Source organism: Oncorhynchus nerka, linkage group LG28 (genome assembly GCF_034236695.1).
Source record: "Oncorhynchus nerka isolate Pitt River linkage group LG28, Oner_Uvic_2.0, whole genome shotgun sequence".
NCBI lineage: Eukaryota > Metazoa > Chordata > Actinopteri > Salmoniformes > Salmonidae > Oncorhynchus > Oncorhynchus nerka.
Window position 1 is genome coordinate 83,847,574 of NC_088423.1, and position 19,798 is coordinate 83,867,371.

A 19,798-nucleotide genomic window follows, 5' to 3' on the forward strand; every position below is an offset into this window, starting at 1 on the left:
TTTAGGTCAGTCAAAGTGGTCAGTTATTCTGCCACGGTGTACTCTGTTTAGGCTCAAATCGGATTCTAGTTTGCTCTGTTATTGTGTAAATTATTTCCAATGTGTCAAGTAATTTTATTTGTGGTTTCACCCCACCACTGCCCACCAGGCAAAAGGTTACAATCCCACGTAAACCCAGTGCAGTAGGTGGGGCCTAAAAGTAATCGGAGGCAGAGTGCCAGATGACTCTCGTCCTCACTCTACGGTTGTTGTGACCGATGTTATCGCAACATTCGAATCGAGGAAGTGGGGTGATTGCAGAACTACTGTGCAATTCTAAAGCTTATTGACGCCATACCGCGACCCGAGCGAGAAGAATGACTCCCCGGAGAGTGTTCGCGCTACCCAGGCAGCAATCTCTGTTTCTTCCGGCCGTCCTTAATCCTTTTGTGCAGGAGGTGAAATTGGCAAAGGCTGACATTATCAAAGTGAGTATAAAATGTAAAATAAATCGATTAACTCATTAATTTACCGGTCACGGAACTGGGGTTGGTATTCAAACGTAAACAGTTCTACTCCACTACCCACCGATGAGCGCAGCCGGGTGGTTGTCCTCTATAGCTCCTCGGCTGTGTGTGTGTCTGGTGGTGCGTGACTATAGCATACAGTACAGGTACATAGCTAATCTAAACCGATGAAACCCTGACAATCCTTTTGTAATGCCTTGTTATTGTGTAACACAAACAATGGAGGCATTTGTGTACCCTTCTAGAAATGCCTCCAACCATGTTCATTTCTAGAATGAAAAGTCTATAACGTGCGTATCCCTTGGTCAATGGTTGTATCGTTGCGCATTATATATGTTGGTTAGGAAATGTGTGTTTTAAAATGGCTCTTTAAAGTCCTTCCAGTGGCATGAAGTCAGTAACCTTAACACGTTTTAGATCTGTATAAAAAAAAACTGGTGTGTGTGTGATGTTTTTTTCTCTCTCTTTGCAGTGTGTATTCCGGGGAATCTTCCTGGTACCTATCCGTGCCATCTTCCTGACTCTGGTTCTCATGGTAACATGGCCTGTTGCTGTCATAACAACATTCATGCACCCTCTCAAAGGAGCAGTGGCACCCATGACCGGATGGAGACGGTAAATATACTGCAAAACACCATCCTGTGCCACTACTGGTCTTGTATGTATAACTATATTTCAACTATGCATCCACTATGAGTACTTTAATCATTAGTTCCAGAGGATGTACAGAGCATTGTTGTTTATGACTTAAGTAGTTAGGCCTATTTGCAGTAACACGGTAACAGAGTTTTGAGAAAGGAAAGAAGATGAGCTTGCTGGTGTTTTGGACAATACAGACAATATCTAATGAAGACAGCTTCAGCTACACAGAACGAGCTGATGTAGGCTACAGTCCTTAACAGCTTGACAGTTAGTTTTTAGTTGAGGATGAACAAGAGTTAAACTAGCGTGAAATTACGTAGTTGTTACTCCTCCCTCCTTCCTGCGTTTCTCAATGTGTGAAAATCCCACAGCTCTTGATGCGTAGGGGCGCTTCCACATTAACAGAACTGCACAAACAGCACAAACCATCATTCTTTTACCAAATGTTGCATGTGCACTGTGTGTTTTTGGAACATTTTCTGCCGAAATTGTTCAAAGTAGTCATTGTGCATATAGTTGTGTGGTTTGTTTACAGTGAAAATATGTATATTTTTGGGCAACGGTCCAAATTCACATAGAAATATGAGTTATAGATCTATCATTCTACATGAAAGCAAGTATAGGAATCGGTAAATCTGTTCTGTGTGCACTATTTCCATGCTTCCCGTTCATTTTTGTTTTTGAGTGTTTTACTTTCGGTTTTGTACACCACTTTCAAACAGCTGAAAAAACAATTATTTTGATTATGGAAACTATATTTCACAGAGGTTTCGATGGTATAATTATTCTCTACACTATACTAGCTTATTTTGTCACATAAACTGAAATTAGGCTAGCTATTCGTTTTAGCAACCAGGAAATGGCGTAGAGATTCCTGCATAGTGCAACTTTAACTTTGCAGTCTTTGTTGTTGTTTGACCTAGATTTTAAAGTGAAAAATCTGTCTCAGCATCACTATGTTACCATGGAATTGCCCCTATACATCAAGAGCTGTGGGATTTTCACACATTGAGAAATGCAGGAAGGACGAAGGAGTAACAACTATGCAATTTCACACTAATTCTTGTTCATCCTCAACTAAAAATGAAACTGTCAAGCTGTTAAAAGGAATGTAGCCTACATAAGCCCTTTTTGTGTGTTTATTTATTTGTTTTTATTTAACAAAACAAGTCAGCTAAGAGCAGATTCTTATTTAAAATGACGGCCTACCAAGAGGCAAAAGGCCTCCTGCAGGGACAGGGGCTGGGATATAAAATACAAAAGTAGGACAAAACACCTCATGAGAAGAGAGACACCACAACACTACATAAAGAGAGACCTAAGACAGCAACACATGACAATGCAGCATGGTAGTAACACAACATGACAACAACACGATAGCGACACAACATGGCAGCAGCATGACCTGGTAGCAGCACAAACGTGGTACAAACATTATTAGGCAAAGAAAACGGCATAAAGGGCAAAAAGGAGGAGACAACAATACATGATGCAAAGCAGCCACAAGTCTTTGAATGCAGAGATGGAGATACAACTCTCCAGTTTGTGTGTAGCTGAAGCAGTCTTCATTAGATCTTGTCGGTATCGAACAAAACACTATCTACCTCTTCTTTATTTCCTCAGAATGGAGGGGGTCATAGAGATATGTTGCATGAGGCCAAATGTGTTCTTCTGTGACTCAAAAGCAGCCCACTTCCCTCTCTCTTTGATTGTATGTGTTGATATGACCACAGCTACATGTGTAACGGATGTGAAACGGCTAGCTTAGTTAGCGGTGCGCGCTAAATAGCGTTTCAATCGGTGACGTCACTTGCTCTGAGACCTTGAAGTAGGCCGCAGCTTTTGTGGAGCGATGGGTAACGATGCTTACAGGGTGACTGTTGTTGATGTGTGCAGAGGGTCCCTGGTCCGGGTATGGGCGAGGGGACGGTCTAAAGTTATACTGTTACACATGCAGCTGCTGGTTGTTTATCGCTCGTGTTCAGGTCTGTTTTATTTGATAGTTGATAACACTAACTAGCTGATGAACATGGAGCACCAACTTAGTACAGTACTACTGACCATCAAAAGGCTAAGTTGAGGTCCTGACAACACACAGATCTATGTTGACTGTAATATTGGTCCATTCAGATGTAGGCTATATGTATCCATGTTCAGTGTCTCTATGTGAATATTCCTGACAGTATACAACTGTTAGTTTAATCTGTATAGTTTCATGCTAAATCTCTGTTGTTTGACTCTCTGGTTCCCCAGGTTCATGTGTCGGCGTGTGATGGCGTTCCTGGGGAGGTCCTACTACTTCTTCATGGGCTTCAGGGTGGTGGTGAAGGGCCAGCAGGTGAGCAGTGCAGAGGCCCCCATTCTGGTTGTGGCCCCACACTCCACCTTCTTTGATGGCATTGTGTGCATCGTAGCAGGCCTGCCCTCCACTGTGTCCCGCACTGAGAACCTCGCCACTCCTGTATTCGGCAGTGAGTGTTGTTTCTTTCTGTTGTTTTTTAGTAGAGGGATTTTTTTGTTTAGAGTGTGTGTTTGTGAGTCAGCAGTAAGTGTGTGTTTGTGAGTCAGCAGTAAGTGTGTGTGTGGGTCTGTCAACGGTAAGTGTGTGTGGGTCTGTCAACGATAAGTGTGTGTGGGTCTGTCAGCGATAAGTGTGAGTATTTGTGCTGATTCTGTTTGCAGATTTAATATCCGTTAGTGTTTATCTGATGTGTGTTTCCTCTCTCCAGGGTTACAGGCCTCCAGCCTCTAATGGTGTGTGTTAGTGTTTATCTGATGTGTGTTTCCTCTCTCCAGGGTTACAGGCCTCCAGCCTCTAATGGTGTGTGTTAGTGTTTATCTGATGTGTGTTTCCTCTCTCCAGGGTTACAGGCCTCCAGCCTCTAATGGTGTGTGTTAGTGTTTATCTGATGTGTGTTTCCTCTCTCCAGGGTTACAGGCCTCCAGCCTCTAATGGTGTGCGTTAGTGCTGAGCGATTAACTGACATTTTTAAACAACTAATTGACCAACAGTGGTTCAATTATTTAATTTCCATTAAAAAAATACATTTATTCTGTGAGCTCAATGCGTACATTGCACAGATTCTCGTACATTCTCTAGAGATAAATCAGATCCAGCCTGAACTGTGTGATGTTGTAGTTTCCAACAGGCCAATATTATACATAGTTTAGTGCATAAAAAATGGGAATTAACTACAGTGACCATAATCTATTGTGCATCTGCTTGTCCGGTCTGTGTTTCTTTTACACCTGCAACGGAAGACAGAAGAATGCGAGATCGTGAGGTGATATAGAGAGCAGATGTTGCTTTGTGCAGCATCTCTAACTAAAAATACATGATCTTAGGGATCGATAGTTGGTATTCAGCAGTCATAAAGTATGCCTTATTTACTTTGAAGAACTACAAAATAGTGATATTGTCAGACAGCATAGGTAGCAATAAAAAAATAATAATAATAATAAAGTCATCACATAAAACAGATGTAATATACACAACTGCAATATTTTATTAAAGTAATGTGAATAAATGATGGTTAATAAGTGATAAGCAGTAATGGACAGTCACTACTATCATGGGACTTTTATTAATTGTTTTATTATGTGTAACAGTATTCAATCCACATAATGCATAGTGCATTTAATCTTTTAAAAAATAATTAATAATCGTATTCGAAACGCTAAAAAACACTAATTGCTCAGCACTAGTGTGTGAGTTTATCTGATGTGTCTTTCCTTTCTCCATCCAGGGTTTGTGCGGTGTCTCCAGCCGGTGCTGGTCTCCAGACAGGACCCAGACTCCCGTAAGAACACCATTATGGAGATAGACAGCAGAGCCAAGTCTGGAGGCCGCTGGCCACAGGTCTGTAGCATGCATAAACACACACACAGTCTTGAATAACCTTGTGGGGCCTTACAATTCCGTCCCATTCAAAATCCTATTTTCCCTAACCCCTAACTCTAACCCTAGCTCCTAACCCTCAACCTAATTCTAACACTAATTCTGACCTTAACCCTAAACCCCCCATAAATACCATTTGATGGGGCCTAACCAACTGGGGTCTTTTTTTTTTTTTTTTTACTATTCATGTGGGGGACTTCTGTTCCCCACAAGTATAGTTAAACACATACACACACACACACACATGCACACAGCCATTTGATATTTTTTATCATAATGTATCATGTCTTGTCTAGCTTGTCAACTTCCTCTCACATGACATATCCTTCAAACACAATTTCTGCGGCTTCTTCTTTGTGACAGAAAGTCTGCTTCATTCAGCATAGAATGAAACACTGGACTAGATCCATCTACATTGTCAGTGGTGGTAACCTAGTGGTTAGAGCATTGGGCCAGTAACCGAAAGGTTGCTGGATCAAATCAGCGAGCTGACAAGGTAAAAATCTGTCGTTCTGCCACTGAGCAAGGCAGTTAACCCACTGTTCCCTGGGCAACAAAGACGTGGATTTGATTAAGGCACCCCCCGCACCTCTCTGATTCAGAGGGATTAGGTTAAATGCAGGAGATGCATTTCAGTTGTACAACTGACTAGGTATCTCCCTTTCCTAAAAGAAACATTTAGTTATTTATGTTCCAGATCCTGGTCTTCCCTGAGGGGACTTGTACAAATCGCTCATGTCTCATCACTTTCAAACAAGGTAGGTTGAACTTCACTACCATGCTTGTTTTTAAATAGGAGTAGAAACACCTTTGTGTGGATCCAAGGTATCAACTTATACCAAACAGTGTACTGTTGATAGGGTATGAAAATCATGTGGGACCCTACAATGTCCATGTTGTATTCCCACTTAACAGGCTGGTTGTCATTTGTTTATAGTGGGGACAAAGAGTCTGCTGGGAGAGACACACAGTACCATCCACACTAGTGGTGTCATTTACTTAATGCAAATTCACTCGTAAACTAATGGCAGAGATAGGGCCATCATGCGGTTGCAGAATGGTGTTCATTTAGCTTCTTTCTGGGGTGCTTGTGTAACCGGTGTGAAATGACTAGCTAGTTAGCTGTGCACGCCAGTAGAGTTTCAATCACTGACTTCACCCGCTCTGAGACCTTGAAGTAGTTGTTTCCATTGCTCTGCAAGGGCTGTGGCTTTTGTGGAGCGATAGGTAATGATGCCTCGAGGGTGACTGTTGTCGACGTGTGCAGAGGGTTCCTGGTTCAAGCCCAGGTTGGGGCGAGGAGCGGGACGGAAGTAATACTGTTACAGTTGTTTTGACACAACACCTCTTCATTTACTCCCAGTATGCTACATGCCATCTGCCTCATTGTGTGGTCAGTCACCTGATGCACACTCAATGGGCTTCTCCAGAGTGAAGGGGCCTGAGTGAATCCATTACTTCCTGAAACAGAACAGTAGCCATAGCGACATTTAATAGATTGCACGATGTGATAATTAACTTCAGAAGGAAATGACTGACTGATCATCTTCACTCAATACCAAGAACTAGGCTATTAGGATCTGAGGGAATTAAACAGTAGCAATTGCTATGGTTCAATCCTAAAGCTGTAAACCTGAGAATGCATCTAATAATCAATGCAAATAACAGCATACAAGACCATCAATTACACTCTATGGCATGTTACAGTTTTTGCATGGACATTTGCATCTAACTGAATGACTTTGTTCTACTACAGTGCCAATAGCCAAACCAACATACCTAATACTAGTGGCTTCCTTACAGTACTGATTGGTATATTGATCAGGGTTAGATGAATCCAGCTTCAGGTCTTGTTATTGGTAGGATGTGTACTGTGGGTAAATGAGTTGTCATCGGCTGTCTGTGCTCCTGTGTTTGCACATATAGGTTGTGTGTGTGTGTGCTCAGTAAGTTAGAATAGTAGTCAGTGCTGGTGCTGGAGGTCAGTAGGGTCTCACTCTGTCCCTCTCTCCCCGTCAGGTGCCTTCATCCCTGGGGTCCCGGTGCAGCCTGTGGTCATGAGATATCCCAACAGACTGGACACTGTGACTTGGACTTGGCAAGGCTTCAGCTCGTAAGTCTGCAGTGCACTCAGTGGATTACAATCATCAGTGTTGCCTCAACGCTTCGACGCTACATGTCCCCTGTTGTTTTCTGTACCGTGTCTCATATTGCAACTATGTTCCTGTGACTTCTCCTCATGGGCCATAGTTAGGCCTCAAACTCTGGGAATAGAGATTTTCACTGTTGAGCGATGAATTGTTTTTCAGTTTAGTGGGCTTACATTTCAATCTTGTTGTATGGGATTGCCGTTATGCCCTTTGAATAGAGGTGATGATGATTTGTGGTGATGTTCTTTCAGGAGAACCCTGCTGCTTCTCACTCTGTCTCAGCTCTACACCAATGTAGAGATAGAGGTTAGTATTAACACAATACACAGGAATATTTACTTAGAAAGCCAAGAGATAATGACTTCATAACACATTCATTATCAGTACCTGTGTGTTATGTATGGTTTGTAAAGGTGTTATGTATGGCTTATGAATGTGTTATAAAGACCTTATCTAGGTAGCCCTCTAGTTAGCCTGTACTTCCTGGTTAGTCCCTGTTTTGACCTTTGCCCTCTCCTCCAGTTTCTTCCTCCAGTTACCCCTACTGAGGAGGAAAAGAAAAGACCTGTGCTGTTCGCCAGGACCGTACGAAATGTTATGGCCCAGTAAGTGTGTGTGTGAATGGTAATACAGCATTTAATCATATCTTCCTTATGTATATTCTTACCCATCTCTTCTATCCCTATGTGTGTGCAGGGCCCTGGGTGTGCCAGTGACGGACCACACATATGAGGACTGTAGACTGATGATCTCGGCTGGGGAGCTCACCCTGCCAATGGAGGCTGGTCTAGTGGAGTTCACTAAGATCAGCCAAAAACTTGAGTAAGACTGGCTCCTCTACCGCTCTAATACTGTGCTATTGCCACTGTGGCAACACACTATGTCCTGTTATGTACTGTTGTGTCACCCACTGGCAAGCTCCACACTGAAGTAACACTGCCTTACACAATACTGCTACATTTGGCCAACTGCTACATCGGCAATTGGTAATAGTTGGACACACACACAGACCTACACCCTCTTCCACCCCTGAGTAAGTCCTTGTGTCCTGCCCTCCTCCTTTCCTCCCCGGTCCCCCTCAGCCTGAAGTGGGACAACGTGAAGAAGGAGCTGGAGGGCTTTGCAGCTGTGGCCTGCTCCTGTAAAGGAGGCCGCATCACCATCCAGGAGTTCGCCAGCTTCCTCAAGCTGCCCATCAGCCCCGCCCTGCAGGAGCTGTTTGCTCTATTTGACAGGGTGAGAGCCAGTCACATCTAGTTCGGTTCAATCTCTCTTCTAGGCTTTCCTAGGTTGTGTTGGATTGGTGCAAGCTTGACTGGAGGAAGTCTGCACCATATTTCTTACAACATTCCTTTGAAATCCACAAAGGGAAGTGTACGACTGCACTATTCTTTCAAAGCGTAGAGAATCAGACCACAGCCATTCTGTCTGTTCTCTCCAACCGGTGACTGGATGGGCGAAGTAACCGAGGATTTAGTATGCTGTCCCCCACTGCTTTGTTCATAGAGAGGGTAAACAAACTGTCTGAAGAAATAAAGGAACCATTGTTCATCTTGGAAAAACATACTGTATTTGTAGAGTATTGTAGTCCACCGAATGCAATGTGTAGTCTGGCTTTGTTAACTGATACTTAGTTGTTACTCTGTCTCTCTAGGATGGAGATGGCACCATTGACTTCAGAGAGTAGTCTGGCTTTGTTAACTGATACTTAGCTGTCACTCTGTCTCTCTAGGATGGAGATGGCACCATTGACTTCAGAGAGTAGTCTGGCTTTGTTAACTGATACTTAGCTGTCACTCTGTCTCTCTAGGATGGAGATGGCACCATTGACTTCAGAGAGTAGTCTGGCTTTGTTAACTGATACGTAGCTGTCACTCTGTCTCTCTAGGATGGAGATGGCACCATTGACTTCAGAGAGTAGTCTGGCTTTGTTAACTGATACTTAGCTGTCACTCTGTCTCTCTAGGATGGAGATGGCACCATTGACTTCAGAGAGTAGTCTGGCTTTGTTAACTGATACTTAGCTGTCACTCTGTCTCTCTAGGATGGAGATGGCACCATTGACTTCAGAGAGTATGTCATCGGTGTAACCATCTTATGTCGGCCAGCTAACACCGAAGAGGTCCTCCGCACAGCTTTCCAGGTTCGGCCAATAAAAACCCTGCTTGTTGCGAATGTTGCCATGTCACATTTAGCTGTACAACACATGACATTGGGGCGTTGGAACATAGCTGACGCAGACTGTGTCTTCCCATGGTTTGGAAGCAATAGAGGAGCACTCAGTGGCTACGATAAAGTCAAATACGTGGGGGGGGGGTACTGTATTTTGTGGTTGTCTGAGGGGAACATGAAGTAGGTTTGAAAGCCACACGGTCATAAGAGCAGTCTCGATTTCAATAATCAAGCCTATGTGTTGTCATTACTTAACTAATTGTCTCCCTCTCCTCTCAGCTGTTTGACACTGACGAGGACCAAAGAATCACTCATGAAGAGTTCTCCTCCATGCTTCGCTCTGCTCTAGGCGTGTGTGACCTCAACGTCTCCAAACTCTTTAAGGAGATAGATACAGACAGCTCTGAATTCATCACTTTCTGTAAGTAGACCCTTGTGAAGGTCAAAGGTTATCTGAAGTGGAGGACTCCAGCATGAACTAAAGGCAGCTGACTGCTTGCCTTGACGGAACACCATAGAAAAGGCCGGGTTGAGCCTTGGATCTCTCCATTCTAGAAATATAGAAAGAGAAACTATATGGATTTGAAAGTGGGATATTAATATTTGTATAGTTTTTGTTATCCTTTAGTTTTAATATCCATAGGAAATTAACATAACTTTCACCAAAAGTAGGCCATTTTAAACAACAACTTTGTGGAATTTTGTTTGAATTTTTATGATGTAACAGAATTGCTTCTTTAGTCACTGATCCTCTCTGAAACTGAATTCCAGTTTTGTGAGCATCGATAATATACCAGATATTCTACTGTAAGTTCTGATTTGATCCTCTGTCTCTCCATTTCTCTCTCCAGCCGAGTTCCAGGCGTTTGCCCTGAACCACCCAGAGTATGCCAAGCTGTTCACCACCTATCTGGAGCTCCAGCGGTACCAGGCCCTCCAGGGGCTGGAGTCAGAATTCTCCTCCACCAATCACGTCTCCTCTGAGGAAAACCAGGAAGAGAGCGTCTCTGACAAAAAGGACGACTAAGTCTGAGGCAGAGACTGTCGTTGTGTTTGAGAGCATTACCATACATTTTGTTCAGTAGCTGATCACGGACTGAGCAAACTGACTGATCTACTGTTAATAATACAGTTATTTAAGATCCAAGGTGATTTGTTGATCAAGTCTGCAGTTGCCGACTGCAATGTTGTCGATCTAGATCATATACAGAGACGGAACTCTTTTTGAGCTCTCAGTTGAATACACAAAGAGACTAACTACTGAGTCTGATGAACCACAACAGGATCTTTTCTATTGCACTGATTTTAGAGAACTGGAACCTCAATTTTTCATAGGAAATAGGATGATGTATGTTTAAATTAATGTTGCTTTTTTGCTAAAAATAAAATATATTTTTTGCTTAAATTCTTTCTATGATTTTTTAATGCCTTAAAAAGATTTGTAAGCGAGGTTTGTAAGAGCTATTGTTTGTGTTTCTGTACAGATGGGGTGGAATCAGACCTCCAAGTATATTTTTTCAGATCCTTGTTTATGGCAGTAATGTGGTCATAGGAAGGTTGAACATTATACAGATATCCACTTAATCCTAACGCTTTTAGGAAGTTGCTCATAGCAATGTTGAACTTTTTGCCAATGTTTTTTATAGATTCCCCTGCTGATTTTGATTTAAGGCATCCCATTGTTTTGTCATAGTTTTGCCTCTTCAGATGAAAACTACCTAGTGCCAGCCCATAATGTATTTAAATGACCTGGATACCCTTCTGAGATGACTGTATCCTGTACTCTTTAATGTGTCTACCTGTTCACCTCTGTTTTCTACACATTTTCCTTGAAGATAACTGGAAAGGCTGCCAAACGTTGCTTTTGTATGAGTTGAAAGTCTTTAATGTATGACTGGATTGCAGGAAACATCATTAATACCCGCTTTTTCTAATGATATCAACCCAATCTGGCAACCCAGCAAAGGAGCAATAAGACAAGCTATAAGGATACATGCTGTGCTTTACAGTTTTTCCACTGCTTAGGGACACACACTGTAAGTCGTGCTGCTGTATAATTAGCTAAAGGTTTTGCTCTGCATCTGTTTCTATTTGCATTTCCATTGAAGAGTGATCTTGCTGAGGCAGCAGTGGAACCTTATGGCTTTAGCCAAACTAAAGCCCAAGCATCTACTGAAAAATAAGGCAATTTGTGAGCAAAAAGGCAAGTGTGTCTTGTAATACAACAGTGTATTCCAGGGGTTATGTATGGTTTCAAGTTAACTAGCGTGCATTGTTATTTATTTAGCAGAGCGCGTTGTTGCAATTCTGTTAAGTTTTGTGAACACAGCAAACTTTATTTTTTTGCAATAAAATCCAGTACAATTTTAACTCTTCGATGACTTTTATTTTATAGCTTTTAAACTTCTGTAATTAGTATTTTTGCTTTCAACTGTCTTGTTCTATTTATGTGTATTCTCCCTGTTAGTGTACTTACTTGTGTGTATGGTTGTTTGACTCAGTTGATTCGAGCTTGGCATGAGAAACTCCAAGGTTGAGGGTTCAATTCCTGTAGGAATCACATACACATACTATACATGTGTGCACTCACTTTACTGTAAATCCCTTTGTATAAAAAGTGTCTGCTGGATGGCATATATACTAAACAAAAATATAAATGCAACATGCAACAATTTTAAAGATTTTTCTGAGTTATAGTTCATATAAGGAAATCAGTCAATTGAAATACATTTATAAGGCCCTAATCTGTGGATTCCACATGACTGGGCAGGGGTGCAGCCATGGGTGGGCCTGTGAGGGCATAGGGCCAGAATTGGAGGTCCTGGGCTGGCGTGGTTACACGTGGTCTGCAGTGAGGCCGGTTGAACATACTACCAAATGATCTAAAACGACATTGAACAACATTGCCTTTGGTAGAGAAATTAAAATTCAATTCTCTGGTGGCAGTCAGCATGCCAAATGAACTCTCCCTCAAAACTTGAGACATCTGTGGCATTGTGTTTTGTGACAAAAGTACACATTTTAAAGTGGCCTTTTATTGTCCCCAGCACCTGTGTAATGATCATGTTCTTTAATCAGTTTATTGATATGCCACATCTGTCAGGTGTAAAGGAAAAATGCTCAATAACAGGGATGTAAACAAATTTGTGCATAAAATTTGAGAAAAATATGGAACATTTCTGGGATTTTTTTTGTCACCTCATTAAACATGGGACCAACACTTTACATGCTGCATTTGTATTTATGTTCAGTGGTTTATCTGCATGTTCTGTTCTGTAACCCACCACCAGGTGACAGAAGTCATCCACTTGACCAGCGTCATCCCTCTCTCCAAGGGAAGAGGATAGGAGTTGAACAAGCCAATTGGAAGCTGGGGACGATTACATTTCTTATTGTATGATGGTCACGGAATGATTGTGGCTATAATTTAGATTCATGTCAGCAGAGGTGGTGCAGTGCACATCTACAAAATGCTTGCTTTTAGCTTTTGTTACTTGATTCTTTCTTACTACATTCATTGTAAACTGGGAGACAAATACAACTTTTTAACCCCATGGTGGAGATAGTGATGTATGTATCACACAATTGCTGCGTTTACACAGGCAGCCCAGCTAATATTTTTTCACTAATTGTTATTTTGAGCAATCGGATCAGCACTGATGTATTTACTTATCCTTTTTTTTTTTAACTAGGCAGGTCAGTTAATAACAAATTCTTATTTTACAATGACGGCCTAACCTGGCCAAACCCTCCCCTAATCCGGACGACGCTGGGCCAATTGTGTCCCCGCCTATGGGACTCCCGATAACGGCCGGTTGTGATACAGCCCCGGATAGAACCAGAGTCTGTAGTGACGCCTCCAGCACTGAGATGCAATGCCTTAGACCGCTGCACCACTCAGGAGCCCAAAGGGGAGCTGACATGAAAAGATCTGATGTGATTGGTCAACAGATCAATTGGTAGAAAAAGTTATCTGAATTGGGCTGGTTGTGTAGACGCAGCCAAACTGGCCCAACATCTTTTCACTGGCATCTATTTACCAACATGCATTTTAGTTAACTATTTCAATTTCATTTTTACTAGTGTCCAGATTACCACAATAAATACATAATAGAGAGTTTTGGCCTATTGGATAGCTATGATGTTGATACCATTGATACCTTATTAATTGCTCTTCTTTTCCCACAGTCAGGGGCATTAGTTAGCTCTGTGTAGTTTGTTTTTTACTCTCTTCTTTCTGTGTAAGTCTCTTAGTATGGACCAAAAAAGACTTTTCTGAAGAATTGTCCCTCAGAAAAGAAGGGGATTGAAATTAATGGGATTTAAACCTAACCACAGCAGAAAATCTAATAGTTTATGAAAGAAAAGTATAGCATTGATTACCATTCTCTAATATCTGGCCTAAGGAGGATAAAGTCTATCCAATTACCTTTGGCTGCCACCATCGTTAACTTGACGGGCCCTCCAGCCAGTCGGCGCCTATTGTCTGTCTTACTGAGATGCCAAACACAGGGACAATGGCTGCCATGCAGTGAGACGGTCCTAATTAGAGGCTGCTGGCTGGGTATGCTAATACCTCCAATGTAAAACCTTTACTAGGGTAATACCTCTCCTCTCAACTAAAGCTGTTTTACCAATCTCTTCTGTGGGATTTTTACATTTTTAAATGGATTAATTTCACCTTTATTTATCCAGGTAGGCCAGTTGAGAACAAGTTCTCATTTACAACTGCGACCTGGCCAAGATAAAGCAAAGCAGTGCGACAAAAACAACAACACAGAGTTACACATAAACAAACGTACAGTCAATAACACAATAGAAAAATATATGTACAGTGTGTGTAAATGTGGAAGAGTAGGGAGGTAGGCAATAAATAGGCCATCGATGCGAATTAATTACACTTAGCATTAACTCTGGAATGATAGATGTGCAGATGATGATGTGCAAGTAGAGATACTGGGGTGCAAAAGAACAAGAGGATAAATAACAATATGGGGATGAGGTAGTTGGGTGTGCTATTTACAGATTGGCTGTGTACAGGTACAGTGCTCTGACAGCTGATGCTTAAAGTTAGAGAGGGAGATATAAGTCTCCAGCTTCAGTGATTTTTGCAGTTCAGTCCAGTCATTGGCAGCAGAGAACTGGAAGGAAAGGCGGCCAAAGTAAGTGTTGACGGCGGCCAAAGTAAGTGTTTGGGGATGACCAGTGAAATATACCTGCTGGAGCGATTGCTACGGATGGGTGTTGCTATGGTGACCAGTGAGCTGAGATAAGGCGGAGCTTTACCTAGCAAAGACTTATAGATGACGTGGAGCCAGTGTATTTGACGAAGAATATGTAGCGAGGGTCAGCCAACAAGAGCATACAGGTCGCAGTGGTGGGTAGTATATGGGGCTTTGGTGGCAAAACGGACGGCACTGTGATAGACTATATCCAGTTTGCTGAGTGTTGGAGGCTATTTTGGAAATGGCATCGCCGAAGTCATGGATCGGTAGGATAGTCAGTTTTTCGAGGATATGTTTGGCAGCGTGAGTGAAGGAGGCTTTGTTGCAAAATAGGAAGCCGATTCTAGATTTCATTTTGGATTGGAGATATTTGATGTGAGTCTGGAAGGAGAGGGGTATGTGGAGAGTGACTGTCTCTTTATTTCCTCTTAAAAAATCTGAGTGTTGCTCCATCTCCAGCCTATCTCAGTTTCGGGTTGTGTCCCAAATGACACCCTTTTACCTATGTAGTGCACTACTCTTGACCAGAGCCCTGTGGGCCCTGATCAAAAGTAGTGCACTTTATAGAATATGGTACCATTTGTGTCAGGCAGCCACATTCTGCTGCCAGTACAGTGAAGGCCAAGGGAGGCTCCCAGCCTAGAAAAGGCTGCTGTAAAACGTGTCATGTATATTCTCTGTTTGGACCATAGATTGTGGGTTTGGACCAGCCAGAGACAGATAGAGTAGGTTTTCTTCCATTCAAAGTTTGTCTCTATCTGGAATAGTTATTACTAGCTAGCATGACGACAGTCAGAGATAAAAAATCCACTTTATCCTAGTTAAGTACTACAGTACAGTAGTCTCCTGTTGCTGTTATGTAGTCTGTTGCTGTGTGCCTGGCACACAAGGCTGGCCTTTTTGTCTCTCTAGGCTAAACATACTGCCTCCTTTTCACATCTAAATCCCAGAGTTTGAGTACGGTAAACTAAGGTGGTCAGGGACGGACAGGTTAATACCCGATCCATCAAAGGGCCAACACATACCCTAACTGACTGACTCTGCACCTGTTGGATGGACAGGACAAGCTCCAACTGGGCTCTGGCCAAGCTTCCTATTGACCCATTCAAAGACTCTTGTCTCCCCTGCAATTCTCCAGGTCGTTGCTGTGTAAGAGAATGTTCTCAGCTCAATTGACTAGTTAAAATAAGAGTTAAATAAGACAGAACAGGTGAGAATATGCAAAATTGCTTGAATTTCAGTAGAATTACTTGAATTGGCTGACAGGTGTTTAGGGTTAGAATCATATATTGTATGAGGGCCGTTTAGGTGGTTTATGCAGGGTGTGCAGGTAGTTTATGCAGGGTGTTTAGGTAGTTTTTGCAGGGTGTGCAGATAGTTCTGTCACGAATGTCGTCAGGGAAATGACCGGACCAAGGTGCAGCGTTGTGAGCGTACATTTCTTCTTATTATGAATGTCGCCAACAAAACATGAAACAACAAAAATGAACGTGAAGCTTCCTAGGGCTATACAGGCCACTAACAAAGACAACTACCCACAACTAAGATGGCAAAACAGGCTGCCTAAGTATGATTCCCAATCAGAAACAACGATAGACAGCTGTCCCTGATTGAGAACCCTCGCTGCAAGCCCCGGACTGGGGGCCCTCGCTGCAAGCCCCGGACTGGGGGCCCTCGCTGCAGGCCCCGGACTGGGGACCCTCGCTGCAGGCCCCGGACTGGGGACCCTCGTTGCAAGCCCCGGAATGGGGGCCCTCGCTGCAGGCCCCGGACTGGTGACCCTCGCTGCAGGCCCGGACTGGGGACCCTCACTGCAAGCCCCGGACTGGGGGCCCTCGCTGCAGGCCCCGGACTGGGGACCCTCGTTGCAAGCCCCGGAATGGGGGCCCTCGTTGCAGGCCCCGGACTGGGGACCCTCGCTGCAGGCCCCGGACTGGGGACCCTCGCTGCAGGCCCCGGACTGGGGACCCTCGCTGCAGGCCCCGGACTGGGGACCCTAGCTGCAGGCCCCGGACTGGGGACCCTCGCTGCAGGCCCCGGACTGGGGGCCCTCGTTGCAGGCCCCGGACTGGTGACCCTCGCTGCAGGCCCGGACTGGGGACCCTCGCTGCAAGCCCCGGACTGGGGGCCCTCGCTGCAGGCCCCGGACTGGGGGCCCTCGTTGCAGGCCCCGGACTGGTGACCCTCGCTGCAGGCCCGGACTGGGGACCCTCTCTGCAAGCCCCGGACTGGGGGCCCTCGCTGCAAGCCCCGGACTGGGGGCCCTCGCTGCAGGCCCCGGACTGGGGACCCTCGCTGCAGGCCCCGGACTGGGGGCCCTCGCTGCAGGCCCCGGACTGGGGACCCTCGCTGCAGGCCCCGGACTGGGGACCCTCGCTGCAGGCCCCGGACTGGGGACCCTCGTTGCAAGCCACGGAATGGGGGCCCTCGTTGCAGGCCCCGGACTGGGGACCCTCGCTGCAGGCTCCGGACCGCGGATCAATACTGGAGGCTACGTGCCATGGATCATCACTGGAGGCTTCGTGCCATGGATCATCACTGGAGGCTTCATGCCATGGATCATCACTGGAGGCTTCTTGCCATGGATCATCACTGGAGGCTTCGTGCCATGAATCATCACTGGAGGCCTCGTGCCATGGATCATCACTGGAGGCTTCATGCCATGGATCATCACTGAAGGCTTCGTGCCATGAATCATCACTGGAGTGAGGAGACGTATAGGCAGCCTGGTGCGTGGATCTGCCACAGGACTCATCAGGCTGGGGAGACATACAGGAGGCCTGGTTCTGGGAGCAGGCACAGGACTCACCAGGCTGGGGAGACATACTGGAGGTCTCGAGCGTAGAGCCTGCACAACCCGTCCTGGCTGGATGGTTACCTTCGCCCGGCAAATGCGGGGAGCTGGCACAGGACGCACTGGGCTGTGCAGACGCACCGGAGACACAGTGCGCAGAGCCGGCGCAGGATATCCTGGGCCGAAGAGATGCACTGGAGGCCAGGCGCGCTGAGCCGGCACCATCCGTCCTGGCGCGATGCCCACTCTAGCCCGTCCAATGCGGGGAGCTGGAATGTAGAGCACCGGGCTGTGAACGCTCGCTTGAGATACCGTTTGCTCCACTCCATAACACGGTGCCTGACCAGTACCACGCTCCCTACGGTAGTGTCACACCCCCCAAATAATTTTGGGCTGCCTCTCGTGCCTGCTCCGCTGTGCCAACTCCTCGTATTGTCGCCGCTCTGCTTTCTCCGCCTCTATCTCCTCCCTTGGACGCCGATACTCTCCAGCCTTTGCCCAGGGTCCCTTGCCTTCCAATATCTCCTCCCATGTCCATTCCTCCAGAAAACGCTGCTCCTCCCGGCCACGCCGCTTGGTCCGTTTGTGGTGGGTAGTTCTGTCACGAATGTCGTCAGGGAAATGACCGGACCAAGGTGCAGTGTGATGAGCGTACATTTATTTTATTATGAATGTCGCCAACAAAAACATGAAACAACAAAAATGAACGTGAAGCTTCCTAGGGCTATACAGGCCACTAACAAAGTCAACTACCCACAACTAAGATGGAAAAACAGGCTGCCTAAGTATGATTCCCAATCAGAGACAACGATAGACAGCTGTCCCTGATTGAGAACCATACCAAAACATAGAAACAGAAAACATAGAAATAAAGAAACTAGAATGCCCACCCTAGTCACAACCTGGCCTAACCAAAATAGAGAATAAAAGCCTCTCTATGGCCAGAGCGTGACAAGTTTGTGCAGGGTGTGCAGGTAGTTTGTGCAGGGTGTTTAGGTAGTTTATGCCGTGTATGCAGGTGGTTTATGCAGGGTGTGCAGGTAGTTTATGCAGGGTGTGCAGGTAGTTTATGCAGGGTGTGCAGGTAGTTTATGCAGGGTGTTTAGGTAGTTTATGCCGTGTATGCAGGTGGTTTATGCAGGGTGTGCAGGTAGTTTGTGCAGGGTGTGCAGGTAGTTTGTGCAGGGTGTGCAGGTAGTTTATGCAGGGTGTGCAGGTAGTTTATGCAGGGTGTGCAGGTAGTTTGTGCAGGGTGTGCAGGTAGTTCATGCAGGGTGTGCAGGTAGTTTGTGTAACTGCGTTCTTCGTTTGTAGAAAGAGAGTCGGACCGAAATGCAGCGTGTAGGTTACTCATGACTTTAATGAAAGAATGCGTACATGAAATAACTCAATAACATACAAAGCAAAACAACAAACGGAACCTGAAACTAATTACAGCCTATCTGGTGACTATAACACAGAGACAGGACAAACACCCACAAAATACGACGCGAACTCAGGCTACCTAAATACGGTTCCCAATCAGAGACAACGATAAGCAGCTGACTCCAATTGAGAATCGCCTCAGGCAGCCAAGCCTAACTAGACACACCCCTAATCAACACAATCCCAATTACTACAAACCCCAATACGAAACACAACATATAAACCCATGTCACACCCTGGCTTACCCAAACATATACCAAAAACACAAAATATAATGACCAAGGCGTGACAGTTTGTGCAGGGTGTGCAGGTAGTTTGTGCAGGGTGTGCAGGTAGTTTATGCCGTGTATGCAGGTGGTTTATACAGGGTGTGCAGGTAGTTCATGCAGGGTGTGCAGGTAGTTTGTGCAGGGTATGCAGGTAGTTTATGCAGGGTGTGCAGGTAGTTTATGCAGGGGGTACAGGTAGTTTCTGCAGGGTGTTTAGGTTGTTTATGCAGGGTTTGCAGGTAGTTTGTGCAGGGTGTGCAGGTAGTTTATGCAGGGTGTTTAGGTAGTTTGTGCAGGGTGTTTAGGTAGTTTATGCAGGGTGTGCAGGTAGTTTATGCAGGGTGTTTATGTAGTTTGTGCTGGGTGTTTAGGTAGTTTATGCAGGGTGTTTAGGTAGTTTGTGCAGGGTGTTTAGGTAGTTTATGCAGGGTGTTTAGGTAGTTTGTGCAGGGTATGCAGGTAGTTTATGCAGGGTGTTTAGGTAGTTTGTGCAGGGTATGCAGGTAGTTTATGCAGGGTGTTTAGGTAGTTTATGCAGGGTGTGCAGGTAGTTTGTGCAGGGTATGCAGGTAGTTTATGCAGGGTGTTTTTATTTAGTTTGTGCAAGGTGTTTAGGTAGTTTATGCAGGGTGTTTAGGTAGTTTGTGCAGGGTATGCAGGCAGTTTATGCAGGGTGTGCAGGTAGTTTGTGCAGGGTGTGCAGGTAGTTTGTGCAGG

At 44.9% G+C, this 19,798-nt stretch overlaps 1 protein-coding gene across 1 annotated transcript; it reads left to right on the forward strand.

Annotated features, from left to right (window-relative positions):
- The first annotated feature begins 232 nt into the window (after window positions 1–232).
- On the forward strand, window positions 233–11,738 carry LOC115121728 (lysophosphatidylcholine acyltransferase 2-like). Its single transcript, XM_065013195.1, has 13 exons — window positions 233–467; window positions 979–1,121; window positions 3,402–3,619; window positions 4,895–5,007; window positions 5,744–5,804; window positions 7,066–7,159; window positions 7,448–7,502; window positions 7,719–7,801; window positions 7,893–8,018; window positions 8,279–8,432; window positions 9,241–9,339; window positions 9,648–9,789; window positions 10,220–11,738. The coding sequence occupies exons 1-13, from the start codon at window positions 357–359 to the stop codon at window positions 10,393–10,395; spliced, it is 1,575 nt and encodes a 524-aa protein (XP_064869267.1). The 5' UTR covers window positions 233–356; the 3' UTR covers window positions 10,396–11,738.
- The last annotated feature ends 8,060 nt before the right edge of the window (window positions 11,739–19,798 follow it).